Source organism: Aethalodelphis obliquidens, unplaced genomic scaffold, assembly GCF_003676395.1.
Source record: "Aethalodelphis obliquidens isolate GAN/ISIS:26980383/991018 unplaced genomic scaffold, ASM367639v1 scaffold38, whole genome shotgun sequence".
NCBI classification, from domain to species: domain Eukaryota; kingdom Metazoa; phylum Chordata; class Mammalia; order Artiodactyla; family Delphinidae; genus Aethalodelphis; species Aethalodelphis obliquidens.
In genome coordinates this window covers 4,692,102-4,716,369 of record NW_020837982.1, presented here as the reverse complement: position 1 = coordinate 4,716,369, position 24,268 = coordinate 4,692,102, and the positions used below count along the sequence as shown (strand labels likewise).

At 39.0% G+C, this 24,268-nt stretch overlaps 1 protein-coding gene and 1 pseudogene across 4 annotated transcripts in view; both read left to right on the top strand.

Annotated features, from left to right (window-relative positions):
* SSH2 (slingshot protein phosphatase 2) overlaps positions 1-24,268 on the top strand; it is a 247,840-nt gene that overhangs the window by 112,747 nt on the left and 110,825 nt on the right. Inside the window, exon 1 of one of the 4 annotated variants that reach the window (XM_027130497.1) lies at positions 23,646-23,955. The exons of the other annotated variants lie outside the window; for them this stretch is intronic. Within the exon in view, the coding sequence (XP_026986298.1) occupies positions 23,828-23,955 (128 nt within the window). The 5' untranslated portion in view covers positions 23,646-23,827. Of the gene's footprint in view, positions 1-23,645; positions 23,956-24,268 lie in introns of those variants that run through there. 4 annotated transcript variants of the gene reach the window in all.
* Positions 443-6,540, top strand: LOC113632850 (RNA 3'-terminal phosphate cyclase-like protein pseudogene; annotated as a pseudogene).

Sequence of the window (24,268 nt, the reverse complement as noted above, 5' to 3'; positions counted from 1 at the left end):
AGACTAAAATTACTAAAATCAGGACTTCCCTGGCAGTCCAGCGGTTAAGACTCTGCGCTTCCAATGCAGGGGACGCGGGTTCTATCCCTGGTCAGGCAACTATGATCCCACATGCCACGTGGTCAAAAAATAAAATTAAAAAAAAAATTACTTGGGCTTCCCTGGTGGTGCAGTGGTTAAGAATCCACCTGCCAATTCAGGGGACATGGGTTCGAACCCTGGTCCGGGAAAATCCCACATGCCGCGGAGCAACTAAGCCCATGTGCCACAACTACTGAGCCTGCGCTCTAGAGCCTGCGAGCCACAACTGCTGAAGCCCATGCACCTAGAGTCCATGCTCTGCAACAAGAGAAGCCACCACAATGAGAAGACCGCTCACCGTAACAAAGAGTAGCCCCCGCTCACTGCAACTAGAGAAAGTCTGTGTGCAGCGACAAAGACCCAGCGCAGCCAAAAATAAATAAATAAATAAAATTAAATTATTAAAAAAATTTACTAAAATCAGCAATAAAAGTGGGGACATTACTACTGATTCCACAGAAATAAAAAGGATTATAGAAGTGTACTATGAACAATTGTACACCAACAAATTGGATAATCTATAGATGAAATGGACAAATTCCTAGGTTGTCCTTAAAATTGATACTTTAAAAAAAAAACTGTATTAAGGAATAATTGACAAATATACAATAACATTTTATAGGTAAAGCTTGAGTCTTCAAACAGGAAGGTTAAAAATGTAAAATTATGCCTCTAGCAAAATAAAAAGTTCTCAGTAATTAACAATTATTTATGTATTAACTACTAAAACCAAGGAGACATCTCCCTATAAGAACTAGATAGTGCTGTAAGTTATAAGATCTGACAATTAAATAACTGATAATAGCAATGAATTTTTTATTTTAACCACAATCCAATATGTTTCTGTACCTTTTTGAGTTAAAAGAAAACGTCTACTTTCAGTAATCACAAAGTGCTATGCAAATATTCTTTTTTAAGTTTAACCTTTTAAAAAGACATTGTCAATGAGCTGCAAGAGAGAGAGAAAGCCACAGGTACTACCATCATCTCCAGTGCTCTGTATGTGGGTACAATACCTCCATGGCACCCACATGACAATCCAGATGTACTTTTTCAGCCGTGTGTGTTGCAACTTCTTGCATCAGTCTGTCCATCCCATCAAGGTCCAAAAAACCCAGGCCAAAGACCCCAACCCAGGCCTCAGAGATTTTGAAGCCAATGTCATAAGGCTGCTGGACAAAACAATTATTGGTTTTCCAATGGAAGTAAACCAAATTAGTGCACCCTTTTATTATCAACTAGGCCTTTCTATGGTGAGTTAATAGAACACAACTACAGTGCCCATCACAGTAGAGGCTGTTACCTCCAAAGCCTTCTTTGCTTGGCTCTTTATGACCACAGCCCTGTGTGGAAACAGTTTGAGATTGATGTGTGAAATCTTCGAACTAAAGACTATGCAATGGGGATGCCTCCTAGAGGTGGCGAAGTATTTTTCTCATGTCTTATAGGCAAGGTCTTGAGACTATTCAGCTCACAGATCCTAGATAAATCAAAAGTATTAGAGGGCTACTCCATAGATGTATAACCTTTGATGACTAACTAAATTGTGGCACTTGAGGGAGCACCTTCAACATTTTCTTTCTTTATTTATGCAGACCATGTGAAAGGGGCCAACCCTGGGAAGGCTCTGGGCTTTGGGCTATCACTTTTTGCCAAGACCACCAAAAGAACCTTCCTGAGTGCTGAACTGGCCTTCAACCTTCAGGGCTGGGGGCAGCAGTGCTCCAGTGGATCTCGGCAGAAACTATGCCAACCAAGCTGCTGCTGGAAGGAGTCTAAACAGGCAGATGTGTAGATTCTACTAACTATAGCCTGATCCTAGAGGCTACTCATGCTCCAAAGTCCTGCTAGCCCTGCTGTCTTCCCCTTACCATAGTTTTTGAGGCATTTGAAGAGCTTTTTCCAGATTATGTTTAAAATTTAAAAATAAAGCCATGTTGTGAAGAACTCAAGGGCAGAGATAACTTGTCTTGGCATTGGCTTTACTAATTCAGCAAGACCATCAAGTGATATAATCTCAGGATAAGGCCCTAGCTACAGAAAAAACAATGCAACCAAGGAAACCCAGGGAATGAGTTTGAATGCGTACATCCAGGACAGGAGAGCTACTATATTAGGGGTTTTCTTTTCTTTTCATCATCAACAACAACAAATCAGAACATACAAATAAAAGACAACTATATATCCAAAAAAAGAAAATAGTTTCACTCACTCATGAAAAAGTGTACTTGCTGTTAATCCTACTTTAAAACTGTGTTGAATTTTGCAAGTCTGTTGTATATTAATTTGGTGAATAACATTAACATTGAAAAGTTCATAGTAATTTTCTCTAAGGAAGGACTTCATCATTTTTCACACTCTTGTTTGTCTCCCCTCATATGCCGTCGGCTCCCATGCATGCCTTGGTTTTACATTCCCAAGATCCAGGCCAAGCCCTGGCAACTAGTAGGCATGCATTACCTAATTGTTAAATTACTGAGCAAATGAATGATAAATATGAGTTGAAGCTAGGGAAGCTTGATAAAAAAATCCATCTTGTGTCTTTAAAAGTAATTCATGGCTGGATGATTAACTTTCTGTAGTGCTGGTACCTTCTCCAAAAATGATTTTCCCAAATGAATAAAAGGTATAATTAATTTCATTTTTTAAAAAAGTAGCCTACAAAAAAGAATCAAAGATTTGCCCATCCTTTTCCCTACTTCTCTATACTCCCACTGCAGTTCCCAAAATTAGAATCTACCTTCCTCCAGAAAATTTTCAGGAAACTTTAAAAAAGTAATAAATTTAATATACTTCCTTTCTTGTTCACTACAAGTTATTTGTTTTGGATGAAAGGATAAGAGGCTATTAGGAAAGGTTTATTCTGAACACTTAATATCAGAACTGCTGAGTTCAGTATAAGGTCAAGTTTTTATTTTCTTCTCTCCTTCTGATATTCTTGTGCTTATGGGTTTAAACAGTATGAACTGTAGGAACTCCTGAGATTCATGATTTTTCTTACCCTGAAGTATATCTACATATACATACCTATGTGTATCTACACACACAGGGTATACACACACACAAGTACATATTTCAGAGTAAGAAAAATTATAGATATGTATTTATGTATCACCTGTATGCGTTTGTGTTAAACATATTTTATAGGAAATAAACACTACAGAAAGATTTCCTATTATAACTCAAATGAACTCTCAAATTGCCGCCATCATCAAATTCTATATCACTTCAACATTCATATTTAATTATCTCAGAAGATGAGTAAAGCGTTTATTAGAACTGATGTGTTGAATATTAGTATTATTTGTAGACTATTAGTCTTTAGAAAAGATAGTTCAAAATGCTTGCTATACTTTCATCAGGTGATTAGAGAACAAGATTTCTGAAAACCAAAAGATTTCCCAAGTAAAAGTGAAAACTTACCCCAGCACAGCATCTGTTTTTCAAACTGTAATTTAACAGGAAATATATATAAATGTATATAAATTATAAGCATCAAATATTTTTTATTATACCTGTGTAATGGCAGAGAATTGGACTACATTATTTTTTCTATCTTCATTATAATAATATTTCTATGGATAAAAATTCACTTCTGCTTGAGCCTTCCTGTCTGTCTGTAAAATGAGGATAGCATCTGCCCATCTATCCTATAGGATTGTTGAAAATGCAAATAAAATTGTTTATAGGAAAGCTTAAATGAATATCAAGCACCAAGTATTAAGGCAAGATATAAAGTGATGTACTTTCACTAGTAATTTCTGTTCCATTTTAATTTCACAAACTCACAGCCTAATTTCTCTAACTCTGTACTATGACTGACACCGTTTACATCATATAATATTAAGATCATTTACTGAGGAAAAACAAGAAGAAAAATTGTCACACTTCATATACCAATAAAGTTCTTATTTAGTACAAGCCTAGTATTGAATTAGAAATGGGAGCTTCCCATCTCTGTGTAAGTCAAATCTGATTCCACCTGGATGATTACCTAAAGTCACAGCCATTGGATGCTATTTGTAAAACCCTGTTTAAAGGTACTGATCATCTTGCTTCATTCATCAATGAATATTTATTAAACACAGGCTCATCTGCTTGCTTCTCTGACTCACCGCTATTCCACCATCCTGAGGCAAAAAGATTGTATTAATAAACATAACTGGCAGACTATTCTGGTATTAATTATTCACTGAGAATTTCCCCAAGCCAAGGACCCATTTGGAGGAAGAAGAAAGGACCTGTTATGGATTACCTAAACCAACCCTAAAACAGCTGTTCTGCCGACACACCAAACAAAAGATCAGGAAATTTAGAAACTATTTAAAACACATAATTGGTTATGAGCCACCTTTGCTTATAATAATCCTTACTCTTCAGTGGAAAAATTCTCACCTCATGCTCTAACGGAACTCTCTGCTTCTCTTTCACAGCACTTCCAACACTGTTGTTACACATTACTTGTCTGTTCTTGCCACTTAAACTGAGTGAGAGCAAAGACAATATCTTGTTCATGATTGTATCCTTAAATTCTGGCACATAGATGGTACTCACTAGTTTTCTGTAGAACCATACTTTCCACCCATTTTCAGACTTTAGGAAAAGATACTTAGCCTCTTTGAGCCCATTTCATCAACTCTGTAACAGAAACAAGGATTTGAGATATAAAGGTTAAGTGCCTATCACAATAATAGGCACTCAACAAGTGGTAACTATTATTATTACTAATATTCCTTTTTATTATTATAAACTGAGCTCTTCTAAAAGTAGGATCATAATTTTATGTCCATAATAAACAAGTAAATCTTTACAGTATTTCAGAAACCTTCAGAATCACTATAGCCTAGTTCTTCATCCCCCCCCAAAAAAAAAAAAAAAAAGGCAGTTGATACATTAAGGTTTTCAACTAAATTTAAATATTACTGGCAGGCCAGTGTTTTTTTGTTTGTTTTGCAAAACTATTCCTCTTAACAGCTGGAACGTGTAATCAATGAAATCACTTTTAGTATTCAACTGAGTTAAATGGTGATTGTCTTAGGTAGATTGGTATGTGAATTCTACAGAATACCAAATGACTTAATTTTAAGAAAACCAAACTCTAAGCTTTCTGTTGAAAGGATGATCTATAACATATATACGTTACATACACACTCTCTCTCTCACACACACACACACATACGTTTCTGCTGCGTCTTTAGCCACATAAAATATTTATAATTGTTACTCTGGGACAGGAAAATACAGGCCACGTAGAATATAGGAAAGGCATATTTGGGAAGATTACAAATAATTAGTTTAAAAATATGGTGCCAATAAGAAGTTCATGTGTGTTACTATTTTTAAGTTGGAGATTTTACCTGTGATTGAAAAGAGGAAATGGTTCTTATTTTTAAAAAAATAACCTGCTAGCCAGAAGTTGCATATGAAATTCCAAGTCCCTTAACTGTGTGCGATAAGGTAACTATGCAGGAGCTCAATTTTTAGAATACCAGATTCCACCATGTAAAGCTCATTAACTGAATTACCTCCTAATCTCTCCTCACTCTAGGCTTTTATTTTTTACATACTGTAATTTATTTGGGGGTATATTAAACTCTTAATGCCGTGTAGCAGAAAATAAGCCTATGCAGATCTCTTCAGATGTCAAGCAGATGTCGAGAATGAGAAATTAAATTATCCTTCACACACACACACACACACACACAGACAATTACATTTCTCTGCCATTCTAGAAATTTCTGGAAAATGACTTCTGAGCCAACTTGATATGGATCTTTAAGGTTCAAGTATGTGAACACATTTGTGGAAGGTTTTTAATCTGCAAAGCATTCTAATGGTCTTATTGGCATCTATACCTTTGGTAAAAATATTCCTGTTTCATGGAGTTTAGACTCTTTAAATATTGTATCCTTTATCAAGATTTATTATGACTATTATTTAATGTTTTAATTTGTCATAGGGTTAAATACAATGTTTTATCTCTCTCTATTGGCTTGTTTCCCTCATCTTATAAACACGGTCAGGTCTTTATCAGACTAAAAGAAATTAAAATATAATTTTAAAATACCATCCCATAACCTTGTTTTCACCTCAAACTACAAGTTGATTTTGATTTTTTGAAAGGACAGTCTGTATTTACTGCCTCCTTTATCAACTCACATTCACTGTTTAACCCATGAAATCTGACTTTTTTTTCCCTCCAATACTCAAACTGCTGTTCTTGTTAAGACTGCCAGTGAATAATTTTTGATCCCCATCTTAAATGACACTATTGACCATTCTGCTCTGCAGTTCTCACCTCCTTTGGCTTTCTTATCATCATTCTTTGCTGGTTCTCCTTATACCCTCTGCCCATAGTATCCCAGTTGGTTTCACCAGCAATTCTTACCCTGTTCATCTCTTTTCTTTTTCTTTTCTTAACATCTTTATTGGAGTATAATTGCTTTACAGTGGTGTGTTAGTATCTGCTTTATAACAAAGTGAATCAGCTATACATATACATATATCTCCTCCCTCTTGTGTCTCCCTCCCACCCTCCCTATCCCACCCCTCTAGGTGGTCACAAAGCACGAGCTGATCTCCCTGTGCTATGTGGCTGCTTCCCACTAGCCATCTATTTTACATTTGGTTGTGTATATATGTCCATGCCACTCTCTCATTTCATCCCAGCTTAACCTTCCCACTCCCCGTGTCCTCAAGTCCATTCTCTGCGTCTGCGTTTTTATTCCTGTCCTGACCCTAGGTTCTTCAGAACGATTTTTTTTTTTTTTAGATTCCATATATATGTGTTAGCATACGGTATTTGTTTTTCTCTTTCTGACTTAACTTCACTCTCTATGACAGACTCTAGGTCCATCCGCCTCACTACAAATAACTCAATTTCATTTCTTTTTATGGCTGGGTAATATTCCATTGTGTATATGTGCCACATCTTCTTTATCCATTCATCTGTCGATGGACACTTAGGTTGCTTTCATGTCCTGGCTATTGTAAATAGAGCTGCAATGAACATTGTGGTACATGACTCTTTTTGAATTATGGTTTTCTCAGGGTATATGCCCAGTAGTGGTGTCGCTGGGTCCTATGGTAGTTCTATTGTTAGTTTTTTAAGGAACCTCCATACTGTTCTCCATAGTGTCTGTATCAATTTACATTCCCACCAACAGTGCAAGAGGGTTCCCTTTTCTCCACACCCTCTCCAGCATTTATTGTTTGTAGATTTTTTGATGATGGCCATTCTGACTGGTGTGAGGTGGTACCTCATTGTAGTTTTGATTTGCATTTCTCTAATGATCAGTGATATTGAGCCTCCTTTCATGTGTTTATTGGCAATCTGTATATATTCTTTGGAGAAATGTCTATTTAGGTCTTCTGCCCATTTTTGGATTGGGTTGGGGTTTTTTTGATATTGAGCTGCATGAGCTGCTTGTAAATTTTGGAGATTAATCCTTTGTCAATTGCTTCATCTGCAAATATTTTCTCCCATTCTGAGGGTTGTTTTCTCATCTTGTTCATGGTTTCCTTTGCTGTGCAAAAGCTTTTAAGTTTCATTAGGTCCCATTTGTTTATTTTTGTTTTTCTTTCCATTTCTCTAGGAGGTGGGGCAGAAAGGATCTTGCTGTGATTTATGTCATAGAGTGTTCTGCCTATGTTTTCCTCTAAGAGTTTGATAGTGTCTGGCCTTACATTGAGGTCTTTAATCCATTTTGAGTTTATTTTTGTATATGGTGTTAGGGAGTGTTCTAATTTCATTCTTTTACATGTAGCTGTCCAGTTTTCCCAGCACCAATTATTGAAGAGGCTTCAACAGCAATTTTTTTTTTTTTTTTCGGTACGTGGGCCTCTCACTGTTGTGGCCTCTCCCGTTGCGGAGCGTAGGCTCCGGACGCACAGGCTCAGCGGCCATGGCTCACGGACCCAGCCACTCCGCGGCATGTGGGATCTTCCCAAACCAGGGCACGAACCCGTGTCCCCTGCATCGGCAGGCGGACTCTCAACCACTGCGCCACCAGGGACGCCCTTCAACAGCAATTTTTAAAGTAACTCTTCTCTTTTTAGGTTTTTCAAAAGCATCCAACTTTATTTTCATAGAAATAAGTTATTTCTGTATTCATACGTAATTGGTTTACATAATGTTTCATTAAATTATATAATTATGATTGCAATAGGAACCAACAGGTTTTTTTTGGGGGGGGGAAGGATTTGTTTCTGTCACTTTTCTTTTTTTTAACATCTTTATTGGAGTATAATTGCTTTACAGTGGTGTGTTAGTTTCTGCTGTATAACAAAGTGAACAGCTATACATAAACATATATCCCCATATCTCCTCCCTGTTGCATCTCCCCCCCACACCCTCCGTATCCCACCCCTCTAGGTGGACACAAAGACCCAAGCTGATCTCCCTGTGCTATGTGGCTTCTTCCCACTAGCTATCTGTTTTACATTTGGTAGTGTATATATGTCCAAGCCACTCTCTCACTTCGTCCTAGCTTACCCTTCCCCCTTCCCGTGTCCTCAAGTCCATTCTCTACATCGGAACCAACAGTTCTTAAAACAAATACAAATATTCTTGATGAGCATCCAACTTGTAAAAGCAGAAGTGAACAGGCATACTAGAGAGGAATAACCTGTTAGGCAGGAGCATCTCTGCTACTATGGTAGGATGCTTTACAGAGAGAATGGAGACTGTCAGTTACTCCAGGAAATTCCTTAAAAGTGAATGCTGGTTAGCAGTTCTCATAAAATTGCCGTGATGATGAAATGAGATATCATTCATTTACATAGTTTGGCATGATGCTTAGCACACAGTAAATGCTCAATAAATTATTTACTATTACTAAGAACATTTATAACCCACTATAACCTTTACAGAAGGCATCTTGAATAAAAGCATTAACCAGACAGCTTTGGGTAGTGATGAGAGGAGGGGAGGAATAGGTTTTTCACGTTAAGTGAACAACATCTGCAAATGCAAACCTGTAAAAAGCATGTTTGGTGGACTGAGGGCCATTTTTTTTTCACATATCTCATCTGTCTCCCCTGCTTTACAGGGAGCTGTTTAGTATATAATTATATATTCTCATACTTCTTTGAATATCTCCCACTAACATGGTACCTGGCAAAATTGGCATTCACTGTTTTGGTATGCCTCTGTTTACCCATCTGTAAAATATAATCAATAAGTATAGTATATGTCCAAACATAAATTAACATTTAGGACTGTAAAAGCCCTATTTTGAAGGTTCAGCATAAGAAATTTAATATTCTGCTTCCTAGGGTTCCTTTTTTTATTGTTACAGAATTTTCCCTAGATTCTTAGTACTTATCATTCCAGTACTTATTATGCCCATGTAAAAGAGTAAGCAGAAATTTTTTCGTAGTTAATGCTTCAGTTTGACTAACTAAAACTCTCTTTCCCTTGAGATTTTGTAAAAAAACAGGGTTCTTAGAGGAAAACATGGCTACCCCTTAAGGGCTTTTTTTTTTGATGCAGAGCAAAATTTGAACTCCCTTCAGAGATGTGAACTTAATGTTTGATGGAATACATCCATCATTCAAGCGGTATCACTCTATATAGTCCGATATCAATATTGCTCTTTGGAGATGGGGTGGCTGTGCAGAATTAAGATGCCTTTAAACAGGGATTGCGTCTTTACAAAGAACACTTACAGCCCACAAAGACAGGTATTAGTGTGCTTTTTTTTTTAAGTGACGAAATTTCTTCTTGAAAGAATTAACTTTTGGGCTTCCCTGGTGGCGCAGTGGTTGAGAGTCCGCCTGCCGATGCAGGGGACACAGGTTCATGCCCCGGTCTGGGAAGATCCCACATGCCGCGGAGCGGCTAGGCCCGTGAGCCATGGCTGCTGAGCCTGCGTGTCCGGAGCCTGTGCTCCGCAACCGGAGAGGCCACAACAGTGAGAGGCCTGCGTACCGCAAAAAAAAGGAATTAACTTTTTTTTAATAAATTTATTTTATTTATTTATTTTTGGCTGTGTGTCTTTGTCGCTGCACGCAGGCTTTCTCTAGTTGCGGCTAGCGGGGGCTACTCTTTGTTGTGGTATGCGGACTTCTCATTGTAATGGCTTCTCTTGTTGCAGAGCATGGGCACTAGGCATGCGGGCTTCAGTAGTTGTGGCATGTGGGCTTCAGTAGTGTGGCTTTCAGGCTCTAGAGCGCACGCTCAGTAGTTGTGGCACACGGGCTTAGTTGCTCCATGGCATGTGGATCTTCCCAGAACAGGGCTTGAACCCGTGTCCCCTGCACTGGCAGGCGGATTCTCAACCACTGTGCCGCCAGGTAAGCCCCTGAAAGAATTAACTTTTAAATGTGTATTTAGGTGCCACTTTGGATTACATTCAGCTGTAAGAGTTTCAGAATGGGGGGGGGGAGGGGGGGGAGGCTATGTTTTTATTACCGTTTAATTAACTGTAACATCATATTTAATCATCCACTTCTGTTCCAGTAATATCTAGAATAAATTACACCTGGTAATATTATAAGAAGAAAATAACTCTTTAACTGTAATTCATTCACTGTTAGCTAAATCTCTCACTAGGCTCACACACAAAGCCCAAAATTTATTTTCTATGATTTAAAAAGGACTATAATTATAAGCAGTGTTCAGCAATCAGTAAATTTCACTGACTTTATTTTTGACAATCATTTATCATATCTTTTTATTTGCTCAGTTTTCAAAAGTCAGCTTGTACATATTTTAAATTTTAATTTAAAATGTTAATTAAATTTAATTTTAATAACTACACAATTTTTCTTAAAAATTTTTTGTTAAGAATTGTGTTGATACAACAATATCTCTCACTTCCCAAAATGGAATTGCTGTTTTTAAGCCAGCATAATCCTTTTCCTTGAAGGACCTTCCTTTTGGAAGGCAGTATGCTGTAATTAAAACAGTCTTCATGGGACTTCCCTGGTGGTCCAGTGGCTAAAACTCCATGCTCCCAATGCAGGGGGCCCGGGTTCAATCCCTGGTCAGGGAACTAGATCCCACATGCCACAACTAAAGATCCTGCAACTAAGACCCGGTGCAGCCAAATAAATAAATACTAAAAAAAAAAAAAAAAAAAAAGACTCAACAAAAATAAAAAAACAGTCTTCATTAAGCTTAGTTTTCTCTGAATATGTTACTTTACCTATAAAATTATGAAAATATCGACCCCAAAGAGTAATTACTATTAAATAAGGCCACTTAAGGTAAAGTACTTTACAAACAAATGATAAATAGTGTAATTTCTGGTAATGTAGTCATTTTTTAAATGCCACTAAAACAAAAAGATTTTTAGTTCATTGTTCTCAGTTACATGAAAAGAGCACTGGTATTGAAGTTAGGAGGCCTATGTTTGTATTGGTTGCATGACTTGACACAAGTAGATTCATTCTTTGAGACTCCGTTTCCTCTTCCTTAAAAAAAAAATTAGTGTGCTTATTGTCAGGCAAAAATAATATACAAATATGAAAATACCTCAAACAGTAGGCAAAGTACTATTGTGTAATATTATATCACAGTGGTATTTATTTTACCAGCAGTGAATGTCTTTTGTACTAGTTCTTCTCAAGATCAACTTGTAGCAGAGCATTTTCCTGAGATAAGTTCATTTAGAAGGTTTGTGAGAGGGACTATAAAAATCTTTTAAAAATATTTAAAAGTATTGCTCTTCTAATTTTTTAATGCACTCATTTTATTAGGTGTGCTTATCAACCATAAACAGTTTTCCATTTGGGGGCTTAAATCATGGTGAGAAAGGGATTACAAACAAATTGTTTTATGAACTCCAGAAAAGGATGGAAAGGTCAAAGCTGAAATTGCTGCTTTATAAGATGTGGCTCTGTGAAGATAAATCTTAGAGGAACTGGTCTTTTCTCTTTTTATTTGTTACATACCATAAAGTAAGAGCTTGAACAGTAATTAGACTATCAAGCCTAATAATTGTTTTCTGTAAGTATACTAGATCCTTAAGCATCTGAAACCAGTTGATGTCCTTCCTCACTGAGATTTTTAGACAAAATATGAACTAGAGATTTTGGGGGTTTTTTTCCTAATATTTTATTATTATTATTATTATTTTTTGTGTGTGTGGTACACGGGCCTCTCACCGTTGCGGCCTCTCCTGTTGCGGAGCGCAGGCTCCGGACGCGCAGGCTCAGCGGCCATGGCTCATGGGCCCAGCCGCTCTGTGGCATGTGGGATCTTCCCGGATCGGGGCACGAACCCGTGTCCCCTTCATCGGCAGGCAGACTCTCAACCATTGCGCCACCAGGGAAGCCCTAATATTTTATTATTAAAAAAAAAATGTAGGGCTTCCCTGGTGGCATGGTTAAGAATCCGCCTGCCAGTGCAGGAGACACAGGTTCGAGCCCTGGTCCAGGAAGATCCCACACGCCGCGGAGCAACTAAGCCTGTGTGCCATAACTATTGAGCCTGCGCTCTAGAGCCCATGTGCCGCAACTACTGAAGCCCGCATGCCTAGAGCCCATGGTCCGCAACAAGAGAAGCCACAGCAATGAGAAGCCTGCACACGGCGAGGAAGAGTAGCCACCACTCGCTACAACTAGACGAAGCCCACACACAGCAATGAAGACCCAACACAGACAAAAATAAATAAATAAAATTAAAGGAAAAAAAATGTAAACATGCAAGCAAGTTGAAAGAAGTATACAGTAAACACTCAAATACACATCCCCCCTGGATTCACAATTAACGTTTTGCTATATTGGCTTTGTCATATATCTACTCATCTATCCATCCCTGGACTACAAGTTTTTAAGCAGGAAAACGTTTTTATTTACTCTCTTATGTGTATTTTATATAGCAACCTTAAGAAAAAAAATTTTTTAACTTCAATGCTTATAAGCTGTAATTTTCTGAATGAGTTTTATATTAAAGAAAAATATTCCACATGCATAATATAAACACATGAATGGAAAGATGAACACCAAATTCAGGAGAGTAGTTACATGCCTAGAAGAAGGGAAAAGTGCTCATGGAGAAGTTCACAGGGGGCTTCAACTGTAATGTTTTAAAATCTGAAGAGTAAAATGTTAGAACGTGATCCTGCTGTCTACTGAGTATCTGGCTGTGTGTTATCCTCTCTGTTCTTTGCTGTATGTTTGAAATATTTCACAATTAAACATTAAGAGAAAGAGTTGCTACCTAGTCTTCTTTTCCCCTGGCAAAGTATTTTTCATTTCACTTAAGATCCATTGTCCAGTTGGCCTCCAGCTGAGGTGGATTGAATAGAATCGAGCAATACCATATCTCTTCTCAGTTAGTTGATGTACTAGCTGAAGAATGATACAGAGTACCCCCTTTCTACTGAGAATTGAGGAGTATAACTTTTGCATCCTTCTTGATTTTTGCCTGAGGCACGGAAAAGAAAAAAAAAAAACTTCCTGTATTGTATTTAAATTCCATGAAGATATTTGAAGGTTGTTGAAAAGTACAAAATTGTGTATAACTGTGTAATTTTGCGTGTTCACCTGATTTCAGAGAAGAAAGACGTGGAAAGTGAAATATGGCCAGGGAAGCTGATACATGAAAGCTTGGAGAGATAATGATGCTGCTCAGCCAGGGCCTGGAAACTTGATCAGTCTAAACAAACTGCATAGTACTAAATTGCTTGTGAAAGGGCTGAATCAATCCTGCTGCGATTTGAACTTTTGGCTCCTGAAAGTCTAGAGCAGGCTTGAAAATAAAAATAAAACCCTTACATACTGGATTGTGTTCCAGGCCCTCTGCTGTATTCTCTGTATGAAGGAGGCATCTACCCAAAGAGCAAGAGGCAGCAGAAAGATGAGGTAATGAAAAGGAGTCCTAGGGATTTCTCCCCATATCAGGAGCTCCCAGGGAGAGAGACCCTCTGTCATTAACATATTGATTCCTTCAGGGAATATTTATCTAGAGCCCTAAGCAGAATATAGTGGGGTGTAGGGTAAAGGATCAACCAACCAGAATATATATATATATATATATATATATTTTTTTTTTTGTACGCGGGCCTCTCACTGTTGTGGCCTCTCCCGTTGCCGAGCACAGGCTCCGGACGCGCAGGCTCAGCGGCCATGGCTCACGGGCCCAGCCACTCCGCAGCATGTGGAATCCTCCCGGACCAGGGCACGAACCCACGTCCCCTGCATCGGCAGGCGGACTCTCAACCACTGTGCCACCAGGGAAGCCCAAACCAGAATATATTTAATGCTTATGACTTGCCCGGCACTGTACTAGGCTCTGTGAAGTCCACAAAAGAGAGTTACTGTACGTGATTTGCTTCAGCAGAGAGATAAATTATGTGGCATATGTGACATAAAATAGAGAATAAGACCTTGAATAACAATACAGATTATAATGCTAAAGGAGGGACTTCCCTGGTGGCACAGTGGTTAAGAAGCCGCCTGCCAATGCAGGGACACGGGTTCGAGCCCTGGTCCAGGAAGATCCCACATGCCGCGGATCAACTAAGCCCGTGCACCACAACTACTGAGCCTGCACTGTAGAGCCTGCGAGCCACAACTACTGAAGCCCACGCGCGTAGAGCCCGTGCTCCACAGCAAGAGAAGCCACCGCAATGAGAAGCCCACGCACCGCAATGAAGAGTAGCCCCCAATCACCTCAACCAGAGAAAGCCTGCATGCAGCAACGAAGACCCAGCGCAGCCAAAAATAAATAAATAAATATATTTTTTAAAAAATAAATAAATAAATTCTAAAGGCGTTAGAAAAGAGTCATAGCATACTATAAACCAGGAATTGATCATTGGACTTAATCAGAAGGCCTCAGTTCAAATCCTAACTCTGACACTTGCTATGTAAACTTGGGCAGGTCCCTTAATTTTTGAGCCTCAATTTCCACACTGATAAAATGAAGCTGATAATCCCAGCTAGCTCTATTTACCTATACACAGGATTTCAGTAAGAATCAAGTGAGGATGTATGTGAAAACACTGTAGAGTTTTTAATTAATGAAAGAGCTGAGAATTGAACCAGGCCTTGAAAATATTTTATACGTGGATAACCTGGATAAAAATGGTCTCAGAGAAGGAATAATTTGAACAGAGAGGAGAGGGAGACTCAAGATATAGGAGGACAGGATAGAAACCACCTAATTATGGCAAGGATTTGTTTTGGGAGAATGGGTAAAAAATATTTACACTGATTGTGTTGGAGAAGGGATGGAGTTGAGAATAATATGCCATAATGGCTGGATTACAGTAGGATTTAAATTATGGAGGATCCGGGACTTCCCCGGTGGTGCAGTGGTTAAGAATCCGCCTGCCAATGCAGGAGACGTGGGTTCAAGCCCTGGTCTGGGAAGATCCCACATGCCGCGGAGCAACTAAGCCCATGCACCACAACTGCTGAGCCCACGTGCCACAACTACTGAGCCCACATGCCACAACTACTGAAGCCAGTGTGCCTAGAGCCCATGCTCCGCAACAAGAGAAGCCACCACAATGAGAAGCCCGCGCACCGCAATGAAGAGTAGCCCCCACTCGCCACAGCTAGAGAAAGGCTGCACACGGCAACAAAGACCCAATGCAGACAAAAATAAATTTAAAAAAAAAAGGAAATAAATAAATAAACTGTGGAGGATCTGAAGGCCAGAAGAAGAGCTTGGACTTGATCTGAAAGGGAATAAGGAACTATTTGGGGGTTTTAAGTAGGGGATTATTATAAAAGGGTTTAACTCATTTTGATAATCAGTATCTAAAGTGCCTGGCCTTAAGGTGTTCAGGATTAGTCCAATTGTTTTAAGTTAATCTGTCAATAGTATGTTGACAGATTGAATTGGACACATCTCAGTTTAGATAAATGGATCTGAGACTGGATGAATTGGACACACCTTAGCCTAGAGTCTAGGCTTCTTGTCACCTAGACATTAGTCTGGTTCATCTTTTCCTTAACTGTAGCAAGGAATAATACCTGCCCAGCTAGTAGGTTTATTTAAAACATCAAATGAGATGATGATCCCATGATTATCCACAAATACATTAAATGCCTCCTTCATGTAAGATGCTCTGTTAAAAAAAACTAGGGAAACAAAAATATGTTTAGATATAAGTGCTTTGAAAAATGTCTTGGGATGAATAGGAGTTTGAAATACAGAGTTCTAAGGGATCTGGTAGCAAGAGGATGGTATACAACAGCCAGAAGATCATCTTACTGCTATATTTAGTACTGGGTTAGGTCCCTATTATTGTCAGGACCTGCTAGCTATAGCTAGGATCAAGTAGAGGAGAGAACACCAGGTGCAGGAAGGTAGGTATTTAAGGTCCGCAGGAGTTCTTCCTTTGGCAGTAGACCTTTTCAGACTTAACCTGTTCGGTAGTGAACCTACATAATCATGCAGACAATGTAGAAGACTGATTAACAAAACGGGTTCTGGAGCCAGAATAACTGGCTGAGTTTGAAATACTACTGTATTACCTTAGGCAAATCATTTAACCTCTCTGAGCCTCGTAAAGATAATAATAGAATCATAGGGCTGTTTGTGAGAATTGAGATACTGCATGTAAACTCTTAATAGAGGATCTGGTACAGTGAGTGTCAGCTCAATAAATATCAGTTATTGTTTTTACTTTCAAGACCTTCTCAGCTCCTCTAGATTCCATATTATGTTACTCCCAGATTTATTTCCCATTTTTCTATCTCTGTCTCACCCCAATTCAGGACATTGATAGTATTAGGCCACATTTGGCTTATTCACCTATAATGTCTTCTACATCATTAGCATCAAACAAGATCTTAAAACATCTTTTGAATTAAAAATTATCTTCAAAGTAGTTTATGTACTATATTTTTTACAGTCTAAGTAATTCTTTTAAATTAATTGTCTATAATATAGTTCTTCATATTTTTCTTTATAATTTAGTATATTTCTCTAGTTTCCCTAAGCATGTTTTACTTTTCTCATATTATACACATATACGTACGCATGTGTACGTATATATACATATATATATATTTTTTAACGCAGTATGTAAAACGTGTAGAAGAGAATCTTGGGCCCTGAGTTAATTTAATAGATCACAGTGTGGGAGGAGACACAAAGATTCCAGTGGAAAACAAAAAACTAAACCCTTTAGGAAGGCAATTTGATAATGTCTGCTGATTCCTAAGATGTTTAAAATATTTTAACTAACTGCCAATTCCACCTCTAGGTATCCATCCAACAAATATATTCACATGAATGCCCAAAGATTGTGTGAAAGCATGTTCATAGTGATACTGTATATAATAGTAAAGACTGGAAACAATTTAAATGTTCATCAGTAGAGGACTATTTAAATAAATTATATATAATTGTAAAATAGAATACTATGCACTCCTTTAAAAAAATGAGGTTCATCTTTATAAACATGGAAAAGTGTCCAAGATATAGTAATAAGTGTGTGGGAAGCACAAAGCAGAATAATATGCATAATATAATTATGGCTTGTGTGCATGTGTGTTTCTTAAAGAGCAGCTACAATATATTAATGTTTGCTTATGCAAGGAAAATTTCTGGAAGTATTAACAGTCATCCCTGGGAGTAGGATGATGGGGATGAGAAGAGTGACTTTTAGTGACTTTTACTTTATCTTTCTGAATACTGAAAAATAAATGTTTTTGAGCATGTGTTTAAAAAAATTTTTTTAATGTTTAAAGAGATGGTGAGGATTAAATGGTTAAATGTTTTGTAAGGTGTGTTGGATGTGAAAAGTGATCTATAAATGCCTATTATTTTTACTAAACAATAGAGTGTGAGGCTTTTGTAACCTGAAGAAAGCAGCATTTCAACATCTCTTCCTACTAGAGCATATGGTTAAGACTATGAAGGATGAGTGCGTTAGATCTGCCTCTCATGGAGTTGATAGGCAGATCTTTTCGGTATTCCCCATGGCTCTTATGGTGGAAAGTTCCCTAGAAAGGATTGGAAGGGCTCAGTGACATTGTTTAATCCAGTGTTTAAAACTATTGTCAGATATTCTTTTAAATAAAACTATTAGCCTTGTGGTGATTGCAAAACTTGATCGCTTTTAAGAGCCTTTGTTTACAGAGTTTAGTGTATTGTATTGAATGAAGAGTGCCTTTGACTAAGTGTAGCAAGATACCTCTAGGTACTGTCTGGGCAACAAGTTTGAAAATTAGGGGTATTATCTTGAGAGTTTTATCCTAGCATTTTACAGATTAACAGGAGACAGACTGTTGTGCTACTCTAGGTAACAGGCTTTTTGTTTTGTAACTCTTTAAAGTGTTGGTTTTCTCCCTTTTGACCCTCAGGAGATTAATTTACTATTTATTTCTCTAGATCAAGCCCCTTAGAGAAAACATAAAAATACAAATAGGTCTTCTGATTGGTATGATCACTCTTTCTTATGACTAGGTATTTAAAAAATAAAGTTATATAAGTTAATACTATTATTTCAAAGCTTAAAAAAAAAGAAAGCAAAATCCCAGTAAGCACTGCAGATCTCATGTTACTACAAGATGGCAATATATAATTAACTGCCTGGCAAACAATAATAGTAAAGACTTCCTGAATGAAATGGTGGTATATAGGGGAAGTTTATTTGTATTTTAATTTTCATTCATTCATCACCTTCTCATTCCAAATACAAACAAATACAGTGCTTTCTGTTATTGGAAACTGATTGGCCAATTTATGGACGGTAAAAATACAAAAATTTAGTGCTGTCCTGTTTACAAAGCACTTGTGTCTGTGTATCTTAGTAAACCTGGGAGGTAAGCATTACCATCCCACTTTAAGATTAAAGGAATCAGGGCTGGAACAGAGTAAGTTTTGCCTGTGGACAAAGTAGCTAGAGTCTAGAACTTTCTGATATCAGATTCATTGCCATTTTAATGTTGCCCGCTTTAGCTGTTTTTCAGGTTGGTGGAAAAGAGCATAGAGGATTATCTCTAGTCCAACGTTTTCATTTTCTTAGTGAATAAACTAAAATGCACAGTGGACTTTACCTGAAGGTTGCCAGACTGACTTCAGAGTCCCCTTGCGCCCCCCTCCCACACGCACACACACGCTTTCTGAACAACCTAAAGAAAAGCACATAGGTCCTTTACCTTAGAGAAACACTCAAAGGGTAAGATACATGGAAGAGTTAGAAAAGTAGAAACATTTTAATAAAAATGTAAAAATTTATTATAGTCCTGGACTCTGATCTAAGATTCTTCATTGAACGTTCCAACTCTCTGATTTTATTCCTGAAGGGCAATCTCCTCAACCTTTCCCTTAGCTCTCTTAAGCTTACAGAGCCATTAAGGCCAAAAAGTAGATTTTTTGTGCCAGACACTCTTTTCAGTGCTTTATATGTGTTAATTTAATTAATCCTCCCAATAACTTCATAAATTAGGTACTAATACTGAGCCCTAGATTAAGTAGCTATTTAAAGTTCATAGCTATTGGTGGCACTAGGATTCAAACTCAGCCGATTAATTCCAAGGCCAGAGTTTGTTGGGTTTTCTTAATAAACTTTAAAAAAATTATTTTTAAAGTTCTTTTTTTAATTAATTAATTAATTTATATTTATTTTTGGCTGCATTGGCTCTTGGTTGCTGCATGTAGGCTTTCTCTAGCTGCAGTGAGCAGGGGCTACTCTTCTTTGAGGTGCATGGGCTTCTCACTGTGGTGGCTTCTCTTGTTGCGGAGTATGGGCTCTATAGGCGCATGGGCTTCAGTAGTTGTGGCTCATGGGCTCTAGAGCCTGCGTAGGTTCAGTAGTTGTGGCGCATGGGCTTAGTTGCTCCACAACATGTGGGGTCTTGCCGGACCAGGGATCGAATCCGTGTCCCCTGCATTGGCAGGCGGATTCTTAACCACTGTGCCACCAGGGAAGTCCAGCCAGAGTTTTTAACTGTTGGGCTGTACTGCTTTGAACTAAATGACTGCATTAAGTGGATTAAATCCATTTTTCAGGATCTCCAGATTGGATGAAATTTCTTTCCTAAGGTTCCCGACTCTCCCCAAAACAGATCTTGGGATATTTCCTTAGGGTTTTATTATCCCATTTTACAGATGAAGTTAAGTGACTTGGCCAAAATCTTAGATTATTAAATGACTGTGTTAGAACTAAATTTAGGTCCTCTGGTTTCTAGCCTGCAGTTTTTGGTACTATAACATTGTCACCTTTTCGCTCGTTAGCTATTGTCAATTCAAGTGATCCACCCATGTTGAAATTTTGTTACAGCAACAAAAGCATGTTCACATCCTTCACATTTCACCTTTGGACCTGTCCTGGAGTACAGTTAGGTCAGTATGCAAGTCTCTGGTTTTATACAGTTTTACAGTGTTTATACCTTATGGAGGGACACATGGAAACATAGTAATGGAAGTATCTTATAGATACAAGAGACATCTATTACTTTAAATTTTTTCAATGCTATTAATATATGAGTCTACAAAAAATTTAATTTGGTCATAGCTAATGCTGTCAAGAGCCAAATTAACATTTTAGAATATTCATATTTCTGACCCTTGAAATAGTCAGCAAATGACATGACAAAATTCATTTCAAGTCTACTAAATTCAAGCAACAGTATAAAGAAATGCAGTGATATTTCTTCAGGGCCTTTGGGCAGATTTTTTTTTTTTAGAGAAAGCCCCTTCTGACTTCATGTGGAGTAGAAAACTAGCTTAGTTTATTTCATGCTGCTCAATTTAATTTGGAATCATTTTTGAATTCCCAGATGCTTGGGTACAGAGAACTTGCTCCCTAGAGCCTTGTTTCCTGACACTGGAGAGTAAAGGATTAAATTGAGCTGAAACTAAATTGATTGACATTTTGACACTCTGCAGATTGTGAAAAGAAACAGAATTTGTTCAACTTTTTGAAACAGTAGTAGAAAGAACTATTTCCTTAAAGGTACTTCAGTCTGCAGAGGTGATTTTTTTTTTTTTTCCTTAAAAACCAAGAAGCATGTTCTAGCACTTCACCAATTTTCTATATTACAGTTCAAAATGAGAATTTAACTTTGAAAAGCTTTTGAAAAGGCCTCGATGGGGGTGTTAAAATAGTCTCCTTTTGTTGGACGGGCACTGACAGAAGTCTTTTGAGGAGAAACAAAGGACTATGCACTTATGGGGTGTCACTATAGGAACCTATTTATAAAAGACAAGTATACATATTTATGAAATCTTTATCTCTAGCGTTTTTAAATGCCAGAGATATTAAGTGTTGCATTGAGTAAGATACATTTCCTGCTGAGTTCTTTTTCCGGCAGATACAAATGATTACCATGACATCATCTTTTCCTAAATGGCGTCATTTAAGTGTTGACTTCAATAAAATCCTATCACTGCTGTGTCATGAAAGGAACTGGACTCACCTTAACAGTGCTGTTCCAAACAGCCTGCTACGTTTTTTTTGTTTTTTGGTTTTTTTTTTTAAATCACTGCAGGAGGCTGTAATAAATTACAGCCTGGAAGAAGTTTCAAACTGGCAAGTTTGCCAGATATTTAAAGCAATTTATTTTGGGGTGTATCAGCAGATTTTTTCTTACACTGCCATTTGGGTGCCTGCTGACATAGCCTGAATAAATCTTTCAAAATTTTTCCTTCCTAGAGATGGATGAAGATGATGATGCACTGGACTCCGAAGTCCAGACCTTTTATTCATTAACTCTTCACTTGCCAACTAGTTCCTTCTTAATTTAGATATCTATTTCTGGCATGAGTTTGCAATATTTCCAGTCCCTCAGTGCCTTGGCAACAACTTTGTTTTATGGAAGGATCAACTAACAAAAGAAGGATTCTGGTTGTAGACATAGAATTTATAGTTTAGATTATTTCATTACTAGTATTTTGAAAATTGCCAAACTTCCCAATAGGAAAAGAAGTCTGAAATTTTATATAAAACAAAGACTTATTTCTTCTTGATTCAGCATATGCTGAGTAGTAAAGTGAGTTCTTCCTAATTATAGTCTCTTTTATAGTTCTACTTTCTCTTATAATTTTTTCTCATGATCTCTTATGATAGTGAAGTCGGTTTTTTTTTAATTATTGATTTTTGGCTCTGGAATTCCTAAAGCAACTTATATCGATGTATATTTTAGTCAAGTATTCATAAAAGCTAAAAATACTGATGCCCAAAAATACTTGTTCTGATGAGACAGTGAGGACAAGAGATAAGGGAGCTAACTTTTTTTAAAATTAATTAATTAATTTATTTTTGGCTGCATTGGGTCTTCTGCATGCTGCACATGGGTTTTCTCTAGTTGCAGCGAGCGGGGCCTATTCTTCGTTGTGGTGCGCAGGCTTCTCATTACAGGGGCTTCTTTTGTGGAGCACAGGCTCTAGGCACATGGGCTTCAGTAGTTGTAGCACGTAGGCTCAGTAGTTGGGGCTCACGGGCTCTAGAGCGCAGGCTCAGTAGTTGGGGCGCACGGACTTAGTTGCTCCGCAGCATGTGGGATCTTTCCGGACCAGGGCTCGAACCCATGTCCCCTGCATTTGCAGGCAGATTCTTAACCACTGCACCACCAGGGAAGCCCAGAGAGCTAACTTTTACTGAGTGCCTGAAGGGGGCCAGTCCCTTTTGTAAACCACTACACATAGCAGAGTGTGTAGGTGAGAGAGAAAAGAGATTCTCTTTTTACAGAGCTGGTCCCTGTTCAGGTGAAAGGCACTGCTCAGCGAGTTGTTAAGGAAAATCATAAAGCATCAGGGAATAGGATTTGGTGGGGAAAGCCCTAGATCAGGAGTTATAAAACGGGAGTTCCTATCTAAGTTCCTATCTAAGTCAGCTACAAATAAGATCATCTGGCTAGACGCTCAGTGTTTCCACATTGGCACAGTAAGGATATAACCTCTAGCCCGTCTTCCTCTCTAGATCATTTGGCACAGTAGTTGTCAACCAGGCTGCGCAATGCGATTACCAGGGGAGCTTTGAAAAATACTAACTTCTAGATCCCAACTTTAAGAGATTACGATTTGATTTGTCTAGAGTGCAACCGGGCATTGGGATTTTTTTTTAATCTCCACAGGTGGATTCATACGTGCAGTTAAGGCTGGGAATCCTTGGTTTGGAGGATGGTTAGTAAGTTTATTTACAAGCATTAGCAGATGTTATCGACAGTGTAGATAGACTTTTTTCCCCATCATAGCTTCAACTGTTGAAAAAAAAAAAATCCAGTTTATCTCAGCATTTTCCTAGTCCGTAGCACATAGGAAGCCGTTGATAAACATTTATTGCATTTGCGAGTGTACAGCCTTTAAGTTTTAAGGTCATTTGAAAAATGGGGTTTGGTTGAGGTTCATGCATAAAGCAGATTATGAGGCAGGACCTTTCTGTTGAAACATTCCAATGAAATGCGAGCCTTTCTGGCTCACCCCCCGGCTCCCTTCACTCCTTCACCCAAGCCGAGGTGGCTTGGGGCCGACCCTGTTCCCCAGGCTCCGACGCCCGTAGCGGATCTGGCGGCTGCTAAGAGCTCCGGGGCGGGGCGCCCGCGGGGCCCGACCCTCTCGGGTCTCAGGACCCGCCCCGCCGGCGCGCTCAGCCCCGCCCCGCCCCGCCCCGGACGCGAGTTGGGGCGGGCTGCTGGAGGCGCCCGGACGCCGGGACTCCACAGCCGAGCCCCAGGGCTACGGCAGCTGCTTCCGCGCGACCCGGCGGGCCCTCTTCTGCCGCCGGGAGTCTGCGCTGCCCGCGCCTCAAGTCCGGCGGAGCCCAAAGCGAGCGCCTCGTGCTGGAGCCGGGCGGGGGCCGGGATGCGGAGCTGTGCGCCTTGAGCCGGCCCCATGACCCTGAGCACGTTGGCCCGCGAGAGGAAGGCGCCCCCCGTCTGCACCTGGAGCCTCAGTGGCCCCGACATGATCCCCTACTTCTCTGCCAACGCGGTCATCTCGCAGAACGCCATCAACCAGCTGTGAGTGCGCCGCGCGCCCTCCCACCCTCTGTGAACGCTCGGAAAGTTTGCTTTTCAGCAGCCGCTTTCCCCCGGCAATTGGGAGCAAGCAAGGGCGAAATCGCATCCTGCTTGCTTGCAGGTCTTGGGGCGTCTGGGGGCATAGTGAGGTGGAGAGGAAGGGTAATTCTTGGAGGGAGAAAGTGTCCTGGGGGTGGGGAGGCGGACAGAAAATCCTTTGGGAGAATTTCTGGTAAACTTTGAGAGAATCTGAAAGTGAGGTCGCCCCAGGGAAATTGTGATGACTGAGTGACAGCCGTACGGCATTCGGGAG